The sequence below is a fragment of the Hevea brasiliensis genome, chromosome 14, assembly GCF_030052815.1.
Source record: "Hevea brasiliensis isolate MT/VB/25A 57/8 chromosome 14, ASM3005281v1, whole genome shotgun sequence".
Taxonomy (NCBI): Eukaryota; Viridiplantae; Streptophyta; class Magnoliopsida; order Malpighiales; family Euphorbiaceae; genus Hevea; species Hevea brasiliensis.
This window is the reverse complement of record NC_079506.1, coordinates 3,960,686-3,973,259: the sequence shown is the minus strand read 5'-3', so window position 1 is coordinate 3,973,259 and position 12,574 is coordinate 3,960,686. Positions and strand designations below refer to the sequence as shown.

Sequence of the window (12,574 nt, the reverse complement as noted above, 5' to 3'; positions counted from 1 at the left end):
AATATCCAAAATCAAAGAGGCAGGCAGGGTGTTGTGGCTTAGTGGGTATATTTTCATAATAGTTATATAAGATATTTATATTAAAATATGTGTAAAATTAATTAAAATGTATATAAAAAATTAATAAATTTAAATATAAAAATTTAATTTACCTGTGAATGGGTATATTTTCATATCAATTCGAGCCCTGAAATCACACAAAGAAAGTTAATTTTTTTTAAAATGAAAGTACCTAGAAATAAGAAATTTAACAAGCAATTAATTAGTATTACAAGAATTTACAGAAGAAGATGGTGGAGTGATAAAGGATGGTGACCTTAGGGAAGACCTTGGACTCCACGCTTTGAAATTTGACTATCAACAATAGGAAGTTCATGATGATCATCACAGCCATTTGGTCCAATTATTTCTGTCCTTATCTAAAGGAATGGTTCTCTTCAATCCCAATTAGTAAAAAAAAAAAAAAAAAAAAAAAAAAAAAAAAAGCTTAATTTGTAAAATTGGGATAAAATCATAAATATATATATGACCTTCTTGCAATATTAAATTGCCTGTTACATAAATTCAACATAAGCTCCAAAAGCCATCATATGAATAGTTCGAGAAAATGGGTTAACGAATATTCATTTACTATTAAAAATATTATTTTTTTAAATTTTAATAATTTCATTAAAATATAAAAAATATTTATACATACATAATATAAATATTTATTATTAATTTAATATTATAATTAAATAATAAAAAAATTATAAAAAATATTTAAAAAAATAATTTTCATAAAAATACTTTACAAATATAAATTATTTTTTTATAAAATAAATGAATTAATTGTTTTTTCAATCTAATTGTCAGTCCTTCTATAACATCAACCAAATAATAAAGTAATAAAATATGTAAAAATATGAAATTTTAAAAATTAAGGATTTTTATGAAAAATATATATATAAACTTCACATCAAATTTATGATTTTCACCTGCAAAATGTCGGAAATAAAACTAATTGGGTGACAAATAAATATCTATATTTCATGACTTTCTTCTTCTCATGAGTAAAGGTCGACATTTCATGAATGGCAACAAAGCCACTAAAATAGAAAAGGCGAAAACCAGAAAAGTCAACTAATAAACAATATTCATAACGCCGGTTCTGGTGGTTGGAGAAGACTCATTCAATTTCAAGTTCTTCACAGTTTGAGTTTTTGCTATTGACCAGTCTGTTCTTTAAGAAAAAAAAAATGTAATTATAAAAAAAAAAATTAAATTTCTGTTAAAAAGAATATTTTTATGAATTTTTTGTTTAAAAAAAATAGTAATTTATTTATTTATTTTTATACTTTAATAAAAAAAGTGATGTCTATTTGTAATTTTGTCTTAAATTGTGTTGATAATTAGACAAGCAACATGAGATTAACGTGGTATTAATTTAATTCAAGAGTTTAATCCAACAATTAGCTTGCACTGAGCCGATAATCATTAAAAGTTGAAATAAAATAAAAAAAATAAATAAAAAAGAAAAACCCACGTGTGAATGCTTATCATATGACCTTTCGGGTCAATGGTTTTGATTCATTGAACAGCTACACATGTCTGTGTGGTTGAAATAATTAGGGTTTATTATTTTCTTTCCTAATTTTGTCTTCTTCTCCTTTCTTCTATGAATCTTTTGCTCAAGAGTTTTGATTTGAAATATAATTAGCTGTATGGATCTTTGAAAACCGGACCTTGTTTTGGTCCCTGGTTTGGGTCAATTAATTATATTAAAATAAATTTATTTTCAATTAAAAAAGATAATTAAAAAAAAGATAATTTTTTTCATTTTTTAATAAAAATTAACTAATTAATTTTATTAGAATAGAGAAATTAAATATTTTTTTAAATATGAAATTAATTAATTTATTTTTTTAAAATAAAAAATTTAAATAATAATTTATATATGTGTGTGGTTAATTAATCAAGATTAGTTTTTTATTTAAAAGGTTGTTATCATTATAATGAAATATGGACATGTGGGGTTACTGTGCAATACCAGACACTGTTTTAATCCCATGGTTTGGTTGCCATTAATGAAGTCATTGTTTATCATTCAAAGGAAAAGGAAAGTGACCAAGTGTTTCCTAAGCCCCTCTTAGCCCTTTCATTTTGATTAATCTCATGTGCCATATAAAACAAAATTTTGAAAAATTAAAGCTTAAGAAAATCAACATCTTTTGAGGGCAAAAGTGTCCTAGAGTTAATTATTATTTTATTTCTAAAATGGATATATTATTTTTTAGTGTTTCTTATTTTAGTAAATTTTATAGTCTAAGTAAAATTAAATTATTTATATTAAATATAAATATTTTAAAACATATATATTTTTGTTATATATTTTGAATTTTAATTACTAATTCTAAAACTGATTTTAATATCACTAATTAAAACTTGTATATCTTTTATATATTATTTAATCTTATATTATTTTTTTAAATAAAATTTTAATTATTGGAAGATAGTAAATAATTTAAAATAATTTATGAAAGGTAATTTTTACCTTTCTACACTATTTTATTAACGCAAGAAAAGACAATATTTTTTTATAATTTAATTTAATTAAAATTCAAAATAAAAATTTTTGAAAATAATTTTAATATTATTAAATTAAAATTTATTAATTAAAATAAATATTTTATTAATTATATATTTTTAAAAAATAATTTCTTTACAGATTTAAATTTAAAATTTAATAATTTTTAAAAATAACTTTCGTATCACTAGATTAAATTTTTATTGGTTAAGGTGGATATTTCATTATAAGATTAGCTTTTTTTTTTTCCCTTAAAAATGGGGAAAAAAATATCGCATTTGAGTATTCCAAGAAACAAGTGATGCAGCCATCTAATTAAACAAGCCACCCACCACCTTGGCTCTGTACCTTATCCAAAAGATCAACCGAACCATCTGATACGATAGGTTCTTGTAATTTTCCCATTTTCCCCTTCACTTTTATATGAACAGTAACTCTCAATGTCACACTAGAGACAGTCGCTTGACCCATAAGCAAAGCATCGCATTCGCGTTCTTTATTAAATCTGTTATCTTTTCGGAACTAAAGCAAACCCATAAACAATACCATGTTGGCACAAACAGACACTCCCCATGTCCTGAAACCAAGAACCTAAAATAATAGAAAATTCCTATAATCTTTCCAGGGTAGTTTGGTCAAGTTACAAGCTTAATTTTCATGGACCACCTTGCATCACCACATCATCAATGGCATCCTTCTGTAATTATGTTCAATCTTGAGTGTTTTTATGTGACGATACTTGTACATATATGTACATATGTGGAGAGACAAGAACAAGATTGTTCAGGTCCCGGACTCTTTCTTTCTTGCTTTCTTCCTGGTTTTTTTTCTTGATTTCAGTGTTTTGCAGAGGTAAAAGAGTGAGAAAAGCTAAGACCCAAGAAGGCTAAGGTACTTTATTGATAGCTCAGATGGTGTTAATTTGAGTTGAGACTTGTTCTGTTTGTACCTGTGCCCTTTTCTTTTCTTGTGGATTCTTTTGTCTTTAAGCTGCTGCCAATGCTAATAGACATAAATCAACAAAGATTCTGAGCACAAGCAAAGCTGTTTTCCTTCTCTTGCACATTAAAACAAATAATTTAAGTGCATTCTTATTTACATGTATTGGGTATTGGTTTAGAGTTGTATTCTAATTTTTGTTCTATGAATTGTTCTTTGTTAAGGCTTGATCTATTTGACTTTAGTTTACATTGAAATATAGCAATTTAGTTGGTTTTTTGCAGCCTTTTTTTGGGTTGGATTTACTTTGAAGGAAAAGTTGATCATTCTTGGGCATTTTATTCTATTGAAGAACAAGCAAGCAACTTTGAAGATTAAGCAAAGGTTAGAGGTCTGGTGCTCAAGCATACCAAAGCATTATTTACATTTGGAATTGCTAATAGCTGTTCAGGTACATATTTTTCCCATTGAATTATCTGCAATTTGGTCTTAGCAAGAAAAGATTAGAAAAGGAGATTGAATGATGTATGGTATTCTTGGTGGTTTTCAGGGACCCTCAGAACAAGAAGACATGAGTCTTTTGTATAGTCCTAGTTTCAACTACCAAGATGGAGAATTGAGAAGGAATCAAGAACTCATGGATTTGAATCACCATAATTATCATCAAGAGCAACACCAGCATAATTCAGGCCTAATGCGTTATCGGTCAGCACCAAGCTCATTTATTGAGAGCCTTGTCAATGGCACCAGTGGCCATGGGGGTAATGGTGGCGGCGGTGGCATTGAAGTCGAAGATTCTCAGTATTTCCGACCTTCGAGCCCTGAGATGGATGCAATGTTGGCAAGATTTATGTCAACATATAATGGTTCAGGGGATTCCAATTCTCAGAATTTGAAAGAATATGGAGAAAGACCAGCAATGAAGCAAGAAATGGATGATTCACAAATGGTTTATCAAAGTTCACCAGTCAATAATTTGGCTAATAATGGAAATTCTGTGGATGTCAGCAATTCTCTGGATAGCACTTTCGGTGTTATGAATTCAATGGCTCTGGAGAAATCTATGCAGGCTTCAAAGATGAGTACTGTGAATGGATCCAATCTTGTTAGGCAAAACAGCTCTCCAGCTGGATTTTTCTACAACCTAGGCGTTGACAATGGTATTGTTCTTTGTTTCTTGCTCTTACTTGAATTCACATAAAAATTTTAATAGGTAATAATATATATATATATATATATATATTCCAAGAAAGTTGACAATAAATAGAGGAAATGTAGAAGGATTTTTTTTTATATTTATATATTTTTTAAAGATTCCTTTGAATTCTTGACTGGAAGATATGGTGGCATTTGGTTTGTCAAATTAAAAAAAAAAAGGTTAAATTGAGAATAAAGGAAAATGCTCTTTACATTTCTTTCACTTTTTTTGCAATGGAACATTTTGACTTCTTGTTCCTGGATTGGCTTGGAGGCATCTGAGCTAAAGGTTTTTCTTTATGCAAAGAAAGTTGACTTTTCGAATTTCTCCTTTTTCTTCTATTCCCATTGAATTACTTGAATTGTCAGAGAAAGAAACAGAGTATAGTCCAGAATCATGGAATAAAATTAGTCAATGCAGCTGAGTTATGTTCATTCAGTTTTTAAAATCTTAATCCTGATTGTGAAATTGAGCTTTTTTTAGTTTTAATTAGATCCTAATTATGTTCCCATGAAATATTTAGTTTAACCATTATGACTAATTAATTCTTTATTGTTCATTGTTTAAAGATTAATTCATTGATGAATAATTCTAAATGGTTAACAGGCTTCACTGTAACAGAAGATGTGGGTGGTTTTCGAGCTTGCAATGGCTTGAATGGAGAAGCTAATCCATCAAATAGTAGGTTAAGCAATCATCTAAATTTCCCTTCAGGGCAGAGGCTGTTGCCTCAGATTGCTGAAATTGGAGATGAAAACCCTGGTACAAGTAGTCCTGAAGGGAACACTAGAAAGAGACAGTACATGAATTTTGCAAATGACACATGGGATGATTCTTCATCGAATGACTTTAAGCGGTTTAGAAGTAATGATGAGAATGTGTTTTCTGGCCTATACATGATGGGCAATCAGGTAGAATTTGTGGAAATTATGTAGCTTTTTTGTTTCATTCTGCTAAATTCTTTGTAGAAATGCTAATACTATCATCATTCTTTTATCAGAGTGAGAATTCTGGAAATCGCGTGACGGGTTTGACTCACCACCTGAGCTTGCCTAAGACAGCTGCAGAGATGGCTACCGTAGAGAAGTTTCTGCAATTTCAAGGTTCTATTCCCTGCAAGATTCGAGCGAAAAGGGGCTGCGCTACTCACCCTCGAAGCATCGCAGAGAGGGTACATCCCAATTAACCTACTGACTCATCCAATAATAATCCTTCCTTTTTATTTACAAGAACAATGAATTAACCATTTGATATATGTATCTGTTGCAGGTAAGAAGAACACGAATTAGTGAAAGAATGAGAAAACTGCAAGATCTTTTCCCAAACATGGACAAGGTAATTCAAACTTCATGGTCTAGATTAATTTTTCATTCTCAAATTGTGACTCAAACTTGGTGATTATTAGTTGCTAAGTATTTTTAATATCTTTCTTCTTGGCAGCAAACTAGCACAGCTGATAAGTTAGATTTAGCAGTTGAGTACATTAAAGAACTTCAAAAACAGGTCGAGGTAATATATAAAAGATACCAATCATGAATCAATGGGTCACATGATCTTTCAAGTTTCAACTACATTTACCTTCTCTTACCTATCTTTCTTCTTTCTTTTGCAGACCCTCAAAGATACTAGAGCAAAGTGCATGTGTTCTAGTAAACAGAAACAGTATTCAAATTCTTCTGCTTGATTTGTTTCTGTACGTATAGCAGCTAGGAAAATGGGAAAGACTGAGAAGAGTAACTAGCTACTTAATTGTTAATTTAATGTAGAAGAATAGGAGATTGTGATGCTGCATTGTTCACTTTAACTCGTCTTATCGATGAATCTCTTTCTGAAAAAAAATTAAATCAGATCCTCCTGTACTGTAGGATTCTTCAAGAAGATAGGTTGCTTAGCAAATATTTATGTTGTAATTTCTTGGATGTAAATGTCAGTTGTGTTTTGTAACCTTTAAATGTTCTAGTTGTGAATTGATCCAACAATCTGATAAGAGGATAAAACTTGAAGATATAGAATTGGGATCTTGCATGAGCTGTGTTCATGAAATTGTCATATTATTTGATGCACTCATTGAATGTAAAATAAATACATTTTTATAATTAATTTAGATAAGATTCACGCTGGAACATACCAAATAAATTGTTAGAATATAATCGATATATCTATAATGGTTGAATTAAAATAATTTTCTATTAAAATCAGATTGAGTCTAAGAGTTTGTTCGATAATATTAATTATTTTAATAGTTATTGACTGTTTTAGTACTATTAATTGTTGTAGTGGCCGTTAACTATTAGATATTAGCGGTATTGGTTAGCTGTTTATATAGTGATTTAAAGCAGAAATGTTTAGTAAAAATAATTGTTGGATTAGCTGTTAAATATAAAAATAATGATATCATTAAAATGTTAACTTCTAAAACTTAGTAGTTTTTCATTAATTACTCTCTCAATCTCTAAATATACTATAAATATTATATCATTGAACAATATAGATAAGAGATAAGAAAGACAGTGTTTTGACTATGGTCAAATATAAAAATGCTTCCTTAAAAAGTTATTGCCAAGTATAAACAATTAATATATATAAAATTAAATATATAAGTAGGCCTAGGATATAAGATTTTTTTTTTCATAAATTATCAATTTTTAGAGTTAAGATATCAGGAATGGCAAAAGTTTTTGGACACATCTCGTCCCAAATCTAATTAATTTTCTCTGATCTCTCATCAATTTCAATTTGTGTGAAGTGGGATTTCAATTTGTGTGAATTGGGGACGGCGAGACCTTATTTTTGAAATCCTGTAACTCGCCTTAGTAATATATTATTTTTATTTTTTATTAAAAAATAATTTATTTTTATATATTTATATATTTAAATATTATAATTTTAATAAAATATATAAATATATTATTAAAATAATATATAAAATTTATATTTTTAATTATATTTTATTTTTTAATAAATAAATTTATATTATATACTAATAAATTAAAATAAAAAAAAAATTTCAAGGAGAAACTCGTTTTGCTCCGCATCCCGAGGGAAAATGCCCACTCCAACCTCAAAATCTTGTGAGGTAGGGGTGGGAGGAGCGATATCCACCTTGTCCTGCCCCATTCCAATGAGATATCCTGTAAAAACATGAAGAAATGCAATTCCTGTTCTTGTTCCAGCTACACTAGAGGGCATATTTCCTTCTTTTCTCCATCAATTTTTCATCAAAGTTTTGACATTAAACACTATTGATCAAAACTCCATTAATATTAAATTCAGTTATAATTATAAAATAAATAATAAATTTCACAAATATATTGATATTGTATGATAAATCAAATTCATCTAAAAATTTCATAACAATATATAATTATTAACAGTTGATGGATTTATAATTTTTTTTAAATACTCAGAAAAAAACGAGTTATAAATTCAAATATTTTAGTATCTTCCCGTTGACTCCTCTCTCTGCTTCTGTTAGATTTTTTCCTCTGTCAAAAGCACAATTTTTTTTCCTCTTGTGCAGTGCTCTTTTCCTTTCAATTTCCCCATCAAATCCAGTCTCAGACTTCGCTTAAACCTCACCTAGTTACAGCTTTTGATCTTTCTTCCCTCATGCTTCAACTCCCAGAAATTAGATATACATTTCTTCCCTTTCTCTTTCTCTCTCTACTGTAAGAAGCTCTGAATTTTATGTAAAAATATAAAGAAATTAGCTCGAAAGTGATATAAGTGAGAAAGAGAAAGTGGGATGTCGAATTTGCAAGTGAATTTCAATCAGAAGATAGACTACGTGTTTAAAATCGTACTGATCGGAGACTCTGCGGTCGGAAAATCACAGCTCTTGGCTCGATTTTCAAGGAACGAGTTTAGTTTGGATTCGAAAGCTACGATCGGAGTTGAGTTCCAGACTAAAACATTCGTTATTGATTACAAAACCATCAAAGCTCAGAGTTGGGACACCGCAGGTCAAGAACGGTACTCTTTCTTTCTCTCCCACTTGGAGTTTAGGTGAATAGTTTTGATTAAAGAGAGAAAAAGAACAAAAATTTTTGGATATTGAGCTGTGATTTAGTTTATTTGCATGCATCATAATGAACACAAGAAGAAGCTAACTCTTTACCTGTATGTGCTTGAATGATTCTCTTGAAATATTACTCTTCTAAATGATAGTTTTATGCTGTCCAGTAAATGCGTGATATAAAAAATAAATGAAAGATTCTGTCACTGTGATTTTCTATTAGGGAAGTATGTGATTAGCAGCGGAGTTTGTATCCACATGCTAGTGCATTACAACAGGTGCTGGTCTCTTGAATACTTGTTTCTTTTGTAATGCCTGCGCAGAAATTATCGACATAATTCCTTAATGTATGTAATTCACAGGTGAAGCAATGGTGGATGGGTGATGAGTGAATCTACCTGAAAAATTTTCTTTTTGATGCCACAGAATTGTCTCGGAATTTAATGAGTTGTGGTTGGAACTAGGCAGAGTAGAAAATAAGGTGCCGTAATGGTTGAAATGAAGATGGGAAAAGGCATTGATATTTTTTGCCCTGCAAGTATCATGCATCTTTGGGATGTTTTGCATTACCATTTTGTCATTTGTTGGTTTGAAACCATATATTTCTGAAGTAAAATACTGGGATAGAAAGAGACAAATGCTTAATATGATAAGTTCAGTTATGTGAGTATGTTGTGTGATGGATCGGAAGATTATCTATGATTCTAGTAATCAGCACATAAGAGGACCTGCAAACATCACAAAATTGAAGTGGTTGCTAACATTTGATAGAAGAACTGTGAGGAAACCCTTGAGGATCAGTAACCTAGTACAAACTGAAGAGAGTGAAGATAATAAAACGATGTTGTGAATTTGTGATTAGTTGAAAATGGTTTAATTAGGTTGAACTAGACAGAATTTCTGTTCCTTCAGAAAGTTGGATAGGCACATACATGGGTGAGTGAGAAAAAGTCACCTTCTAATTTCTGTTACCCATGACGTGTGTTTATATGATATATCTGCATTAATCTTCTGTTATGCTGAACAGGATACTTACATGGCTGCTTCTACAATTAAGTCCTGATAATGGATGCATTTATTGATTGTGTAAATAGTTGTGGTAATCTTAGTTATCGGGCAGTGACAAGTGCATACTACAGAGGCGCAGTGGGGCAATGCTGGTCTATGACATAACCAAGCGTCAGTCATTTGATCATATAGCCAAGTGGTTAGAGGAATTGCGGGAGCATGCTGATAGTAACATTGTCATCATGCTTGTAGGTAACAAGTCTGACCTGGGGACCCTTCGAGCTGTGTCATCTAAGGATGCCAAAAAATTTGCCCAAAAGGAAAACCTGTTTTCTATGGAGACATCAGCCCTTGAATCAACTAATGTTGAATCAGCTTTCTTTTCTGTCCGTACAGAGATTTATCGAATTGTCAGCAAGAAGAGCCTTGTTGCAAATGATGAACATGAATATGGAGGAAATGCTTCACTTCTCAAGGGAACCAAGATTGTTGTCCCTGGAAGAGAGCCAGAATTGGGAGCAAGGAGTTCAGATTGTTGTCGATCATAGGATTAATTTCCTTCCATGCTGCACCTCACACTTTTCTACTGTTTATATAATTTCAGGTAACCTGCTGTTTTATAGCTTCAGAATCAACATGGTTTCGTAATTTATAGTAGAAGTTCATGCTTTTTCATGCTTAACATGACTACAGTTCTTTATGTGACGATAGATCATTGTATTCTGTATATCAGGTGTCGAGTTTCTACACTTTCTCAAGAACGTACTGGCACACTTGCATATAGAGCTTGTAGTTCAAACTTGAAATGTTGTGATATACACAAGATTACATGGTTGTGAACCAAAATTTGCACATCACATTATAATTAGTTAGCTGTGGTTGGCAGCTGAAACAGAAATGTTTCTCTTATATTTTACAACATACATGAACATATGCCATTATATTTTACAACATACAGCCTTATATGAATTTTGGCAAGGAAAGTGTTGACATTAGAGGATATCATATTTGATTATTTCTAGATGACTTTGAATGGGATATGGATTATACTGTTCAATTTAGGATCACTTTTAAAATCTGGTAACTGTCCAATTTCTTTGTGGTGTAGTGAGTTGCTTTTATTTTTGTTCGTATGAGCTATTATATCAGGGTTCTTATTATATCACAGTAAACTCTTGTGAAGGTAATTATTTGACTCTTCTCATCTACCCAATTCTGGTGAAGGTAATTATTTAGTATGATGCATGAAGTAAGACAATTTATTTATGTGAATCTATCACAGAGCATGAGGATTTAGATCAAGCTATTATAGAGTACAACTTGTAATTTTTTTTTTAAAAAAATAATTGAAATGTATTATTTTTTAGAATAATTTAAATGTAATATTCTTTCGACAATAATATTTTTATTTGTAATTTTATTTTATTAAATATATCTTAATTTATATTATTAAAATTGCAAATTTATTTTTTCATAAGAATATGGCTTTAGTGAATGAAATTTCTTTTTTATATTAATTTATAGGAATGTCTAATATTAACTTTAAATGCTAATCCATGTAAAAAGAAAGTTCATCAAACCATTTTTGTAGTAAAAAATTTAAATTTTTATGGGAAAATTTTTCCACAAAAGGTTAAAAATTTGTGGCGATTTCATTCCGTCATGGAAGATGGTTTTTTTTTTTCATAAAATTACACTATTTTGTGGTGCAAAGATAATTGCAGAAAAATTATTTTTTATTTATATTATTTTATTAGAAAAATTTTAATAATTAGTGGGGAATAAAATTTCATTAAAAAACTTTTTTTTTTTTGGTGAAATTAAATTTTGCTAGTAAAATTTTTTGCGATGCAGTATTTGTGACGAAGAAGTGACGATTATAATTTTTGCCAGTAAACTTTTAATGGCGAAAAATGGAGTTTTTGTGTTGAATTTTTTTCTCCACAAAAAGCATAGAAGCATAGAGCTACGTCGTCCATCTAATTTATTTAACTTTCTAATTGAGTACATTAAAGGTTCATTATAAGGTTGTTATCGAGTAATTTTTATTTCAATTTTTTTTTTTTAAAAAAAATCCCTATATTATTTACATATTTTAAAATCTAATGAATTAGTCTTTAAATATTGAATTAATGAATTGATCATAAGATCGGTTATATTATTATCTTTACTCAAAATAAGGGTTATTTAATAATTGAGGTTTAATAAAATTTTATTATAGTGTAAGTTATTATTTAATAGTTGAGGATTAATAAAATTAATGAGTTTTTCTGTATTTTTTAAATTAAATTAATTGATTTATAATATTTAATTTTATTAACCCTTTAATGTTTTTATTTATCTTTTCATTAGCCACTGATTCAAAAAAAGCAGTCAAATATTTAAAACTATTTGAAATGTAACAAAAACCTTTTTTTAGTATTTAAAAAATCTGAAGGAATTTTCTCTAAAAATTATTTATAAGGAAAAAAATGTTATATAAAGGAAAAAATCTTTCTGGAAAGAAAATATTTTTAAAAGAAATATTTTCATAAATATTTTGATTTATATTTGAGGTAAATTATAATCTAGTTTCTTTTAATTTTTTTTATAAGTTAAAGAATTTATTTGATTTATCTTTAAATTTTGAGTGGCTTGTTGGATCTAGAAAAGGTTTAAAAATTTATGTGATTATTTACCCATACTTTAAGGGTTAAAATAAATATTTTGTCATATTTTTAATATAATTCAGCATCTCAAGAATCATTTGTTTTTAGGGATAAATGATTAAAATTAGTAAAAAAATTTATTTTTACCCTTAAATTTTGGTCCATAATCACATATACCCTTAAACTTTTTCGGCACCTAA

At 29.0% G+C, this 12,574-nt stretch overlaps 1 protein-coding gene and 1 pseudogene across 6 annotated transcripts; both read left to right on the top strand.

Annotated features, from left to right (window-relative positions):
• The first annotated feature begins 3,124 nt into the window (after positions 1-3,124).
• LOC110643693 (transcription factor bHLH130) lies at positions 3,125-6,647 on the top strand. 6 transcript variants are annotated; one of them, XM_058134981.1, is made up of 8 exons: positions 3,125-3,457; positions 3,790-3,889; positions 4,056-4,665; positions 5,310-5,614; positions 5,704-5,874; positions 5,973-6,038; positions 6,144-6,212; positions 6,316-6,647. In XM_058134981.1, the coding sequence occupies exons 3-8, from the start codon at positions 4,077-4,079 to the stop codon at positions 6,385-6,387; spliced, it is 1,272 nt and encodes a 423-aa protein (XP_057990964.1). In that variant the 5' UTR covers positions 3,125-3,457; positions 3,790-3,889; positions 4,056-4,076; the 3' UTR covers positions 6,388-6,647. The 6 variants fall into 6 exon arrangements, with proteins under 6 accessions (XP_057990964.1, XP_057990965.1, XP_057990963.1 ...); XM_058134982.1 differs by having other exon boundaries at positions 3,776-3,889; XM_058134980.1 differs by having other exon boundaries at positions 3,126-3,457; positions 3,858-3,956.
• A 1,451-nt stretch (positions 6,648-8,098) lies between these two features.
• LOC110653130 (ras-related protein RGP1-like) lies at positions 8,099-10,793 on the top strand (annotated as a pseudogene).
• Positions 10,794-12,574: the final 1,781 nt, after the last annotated feature.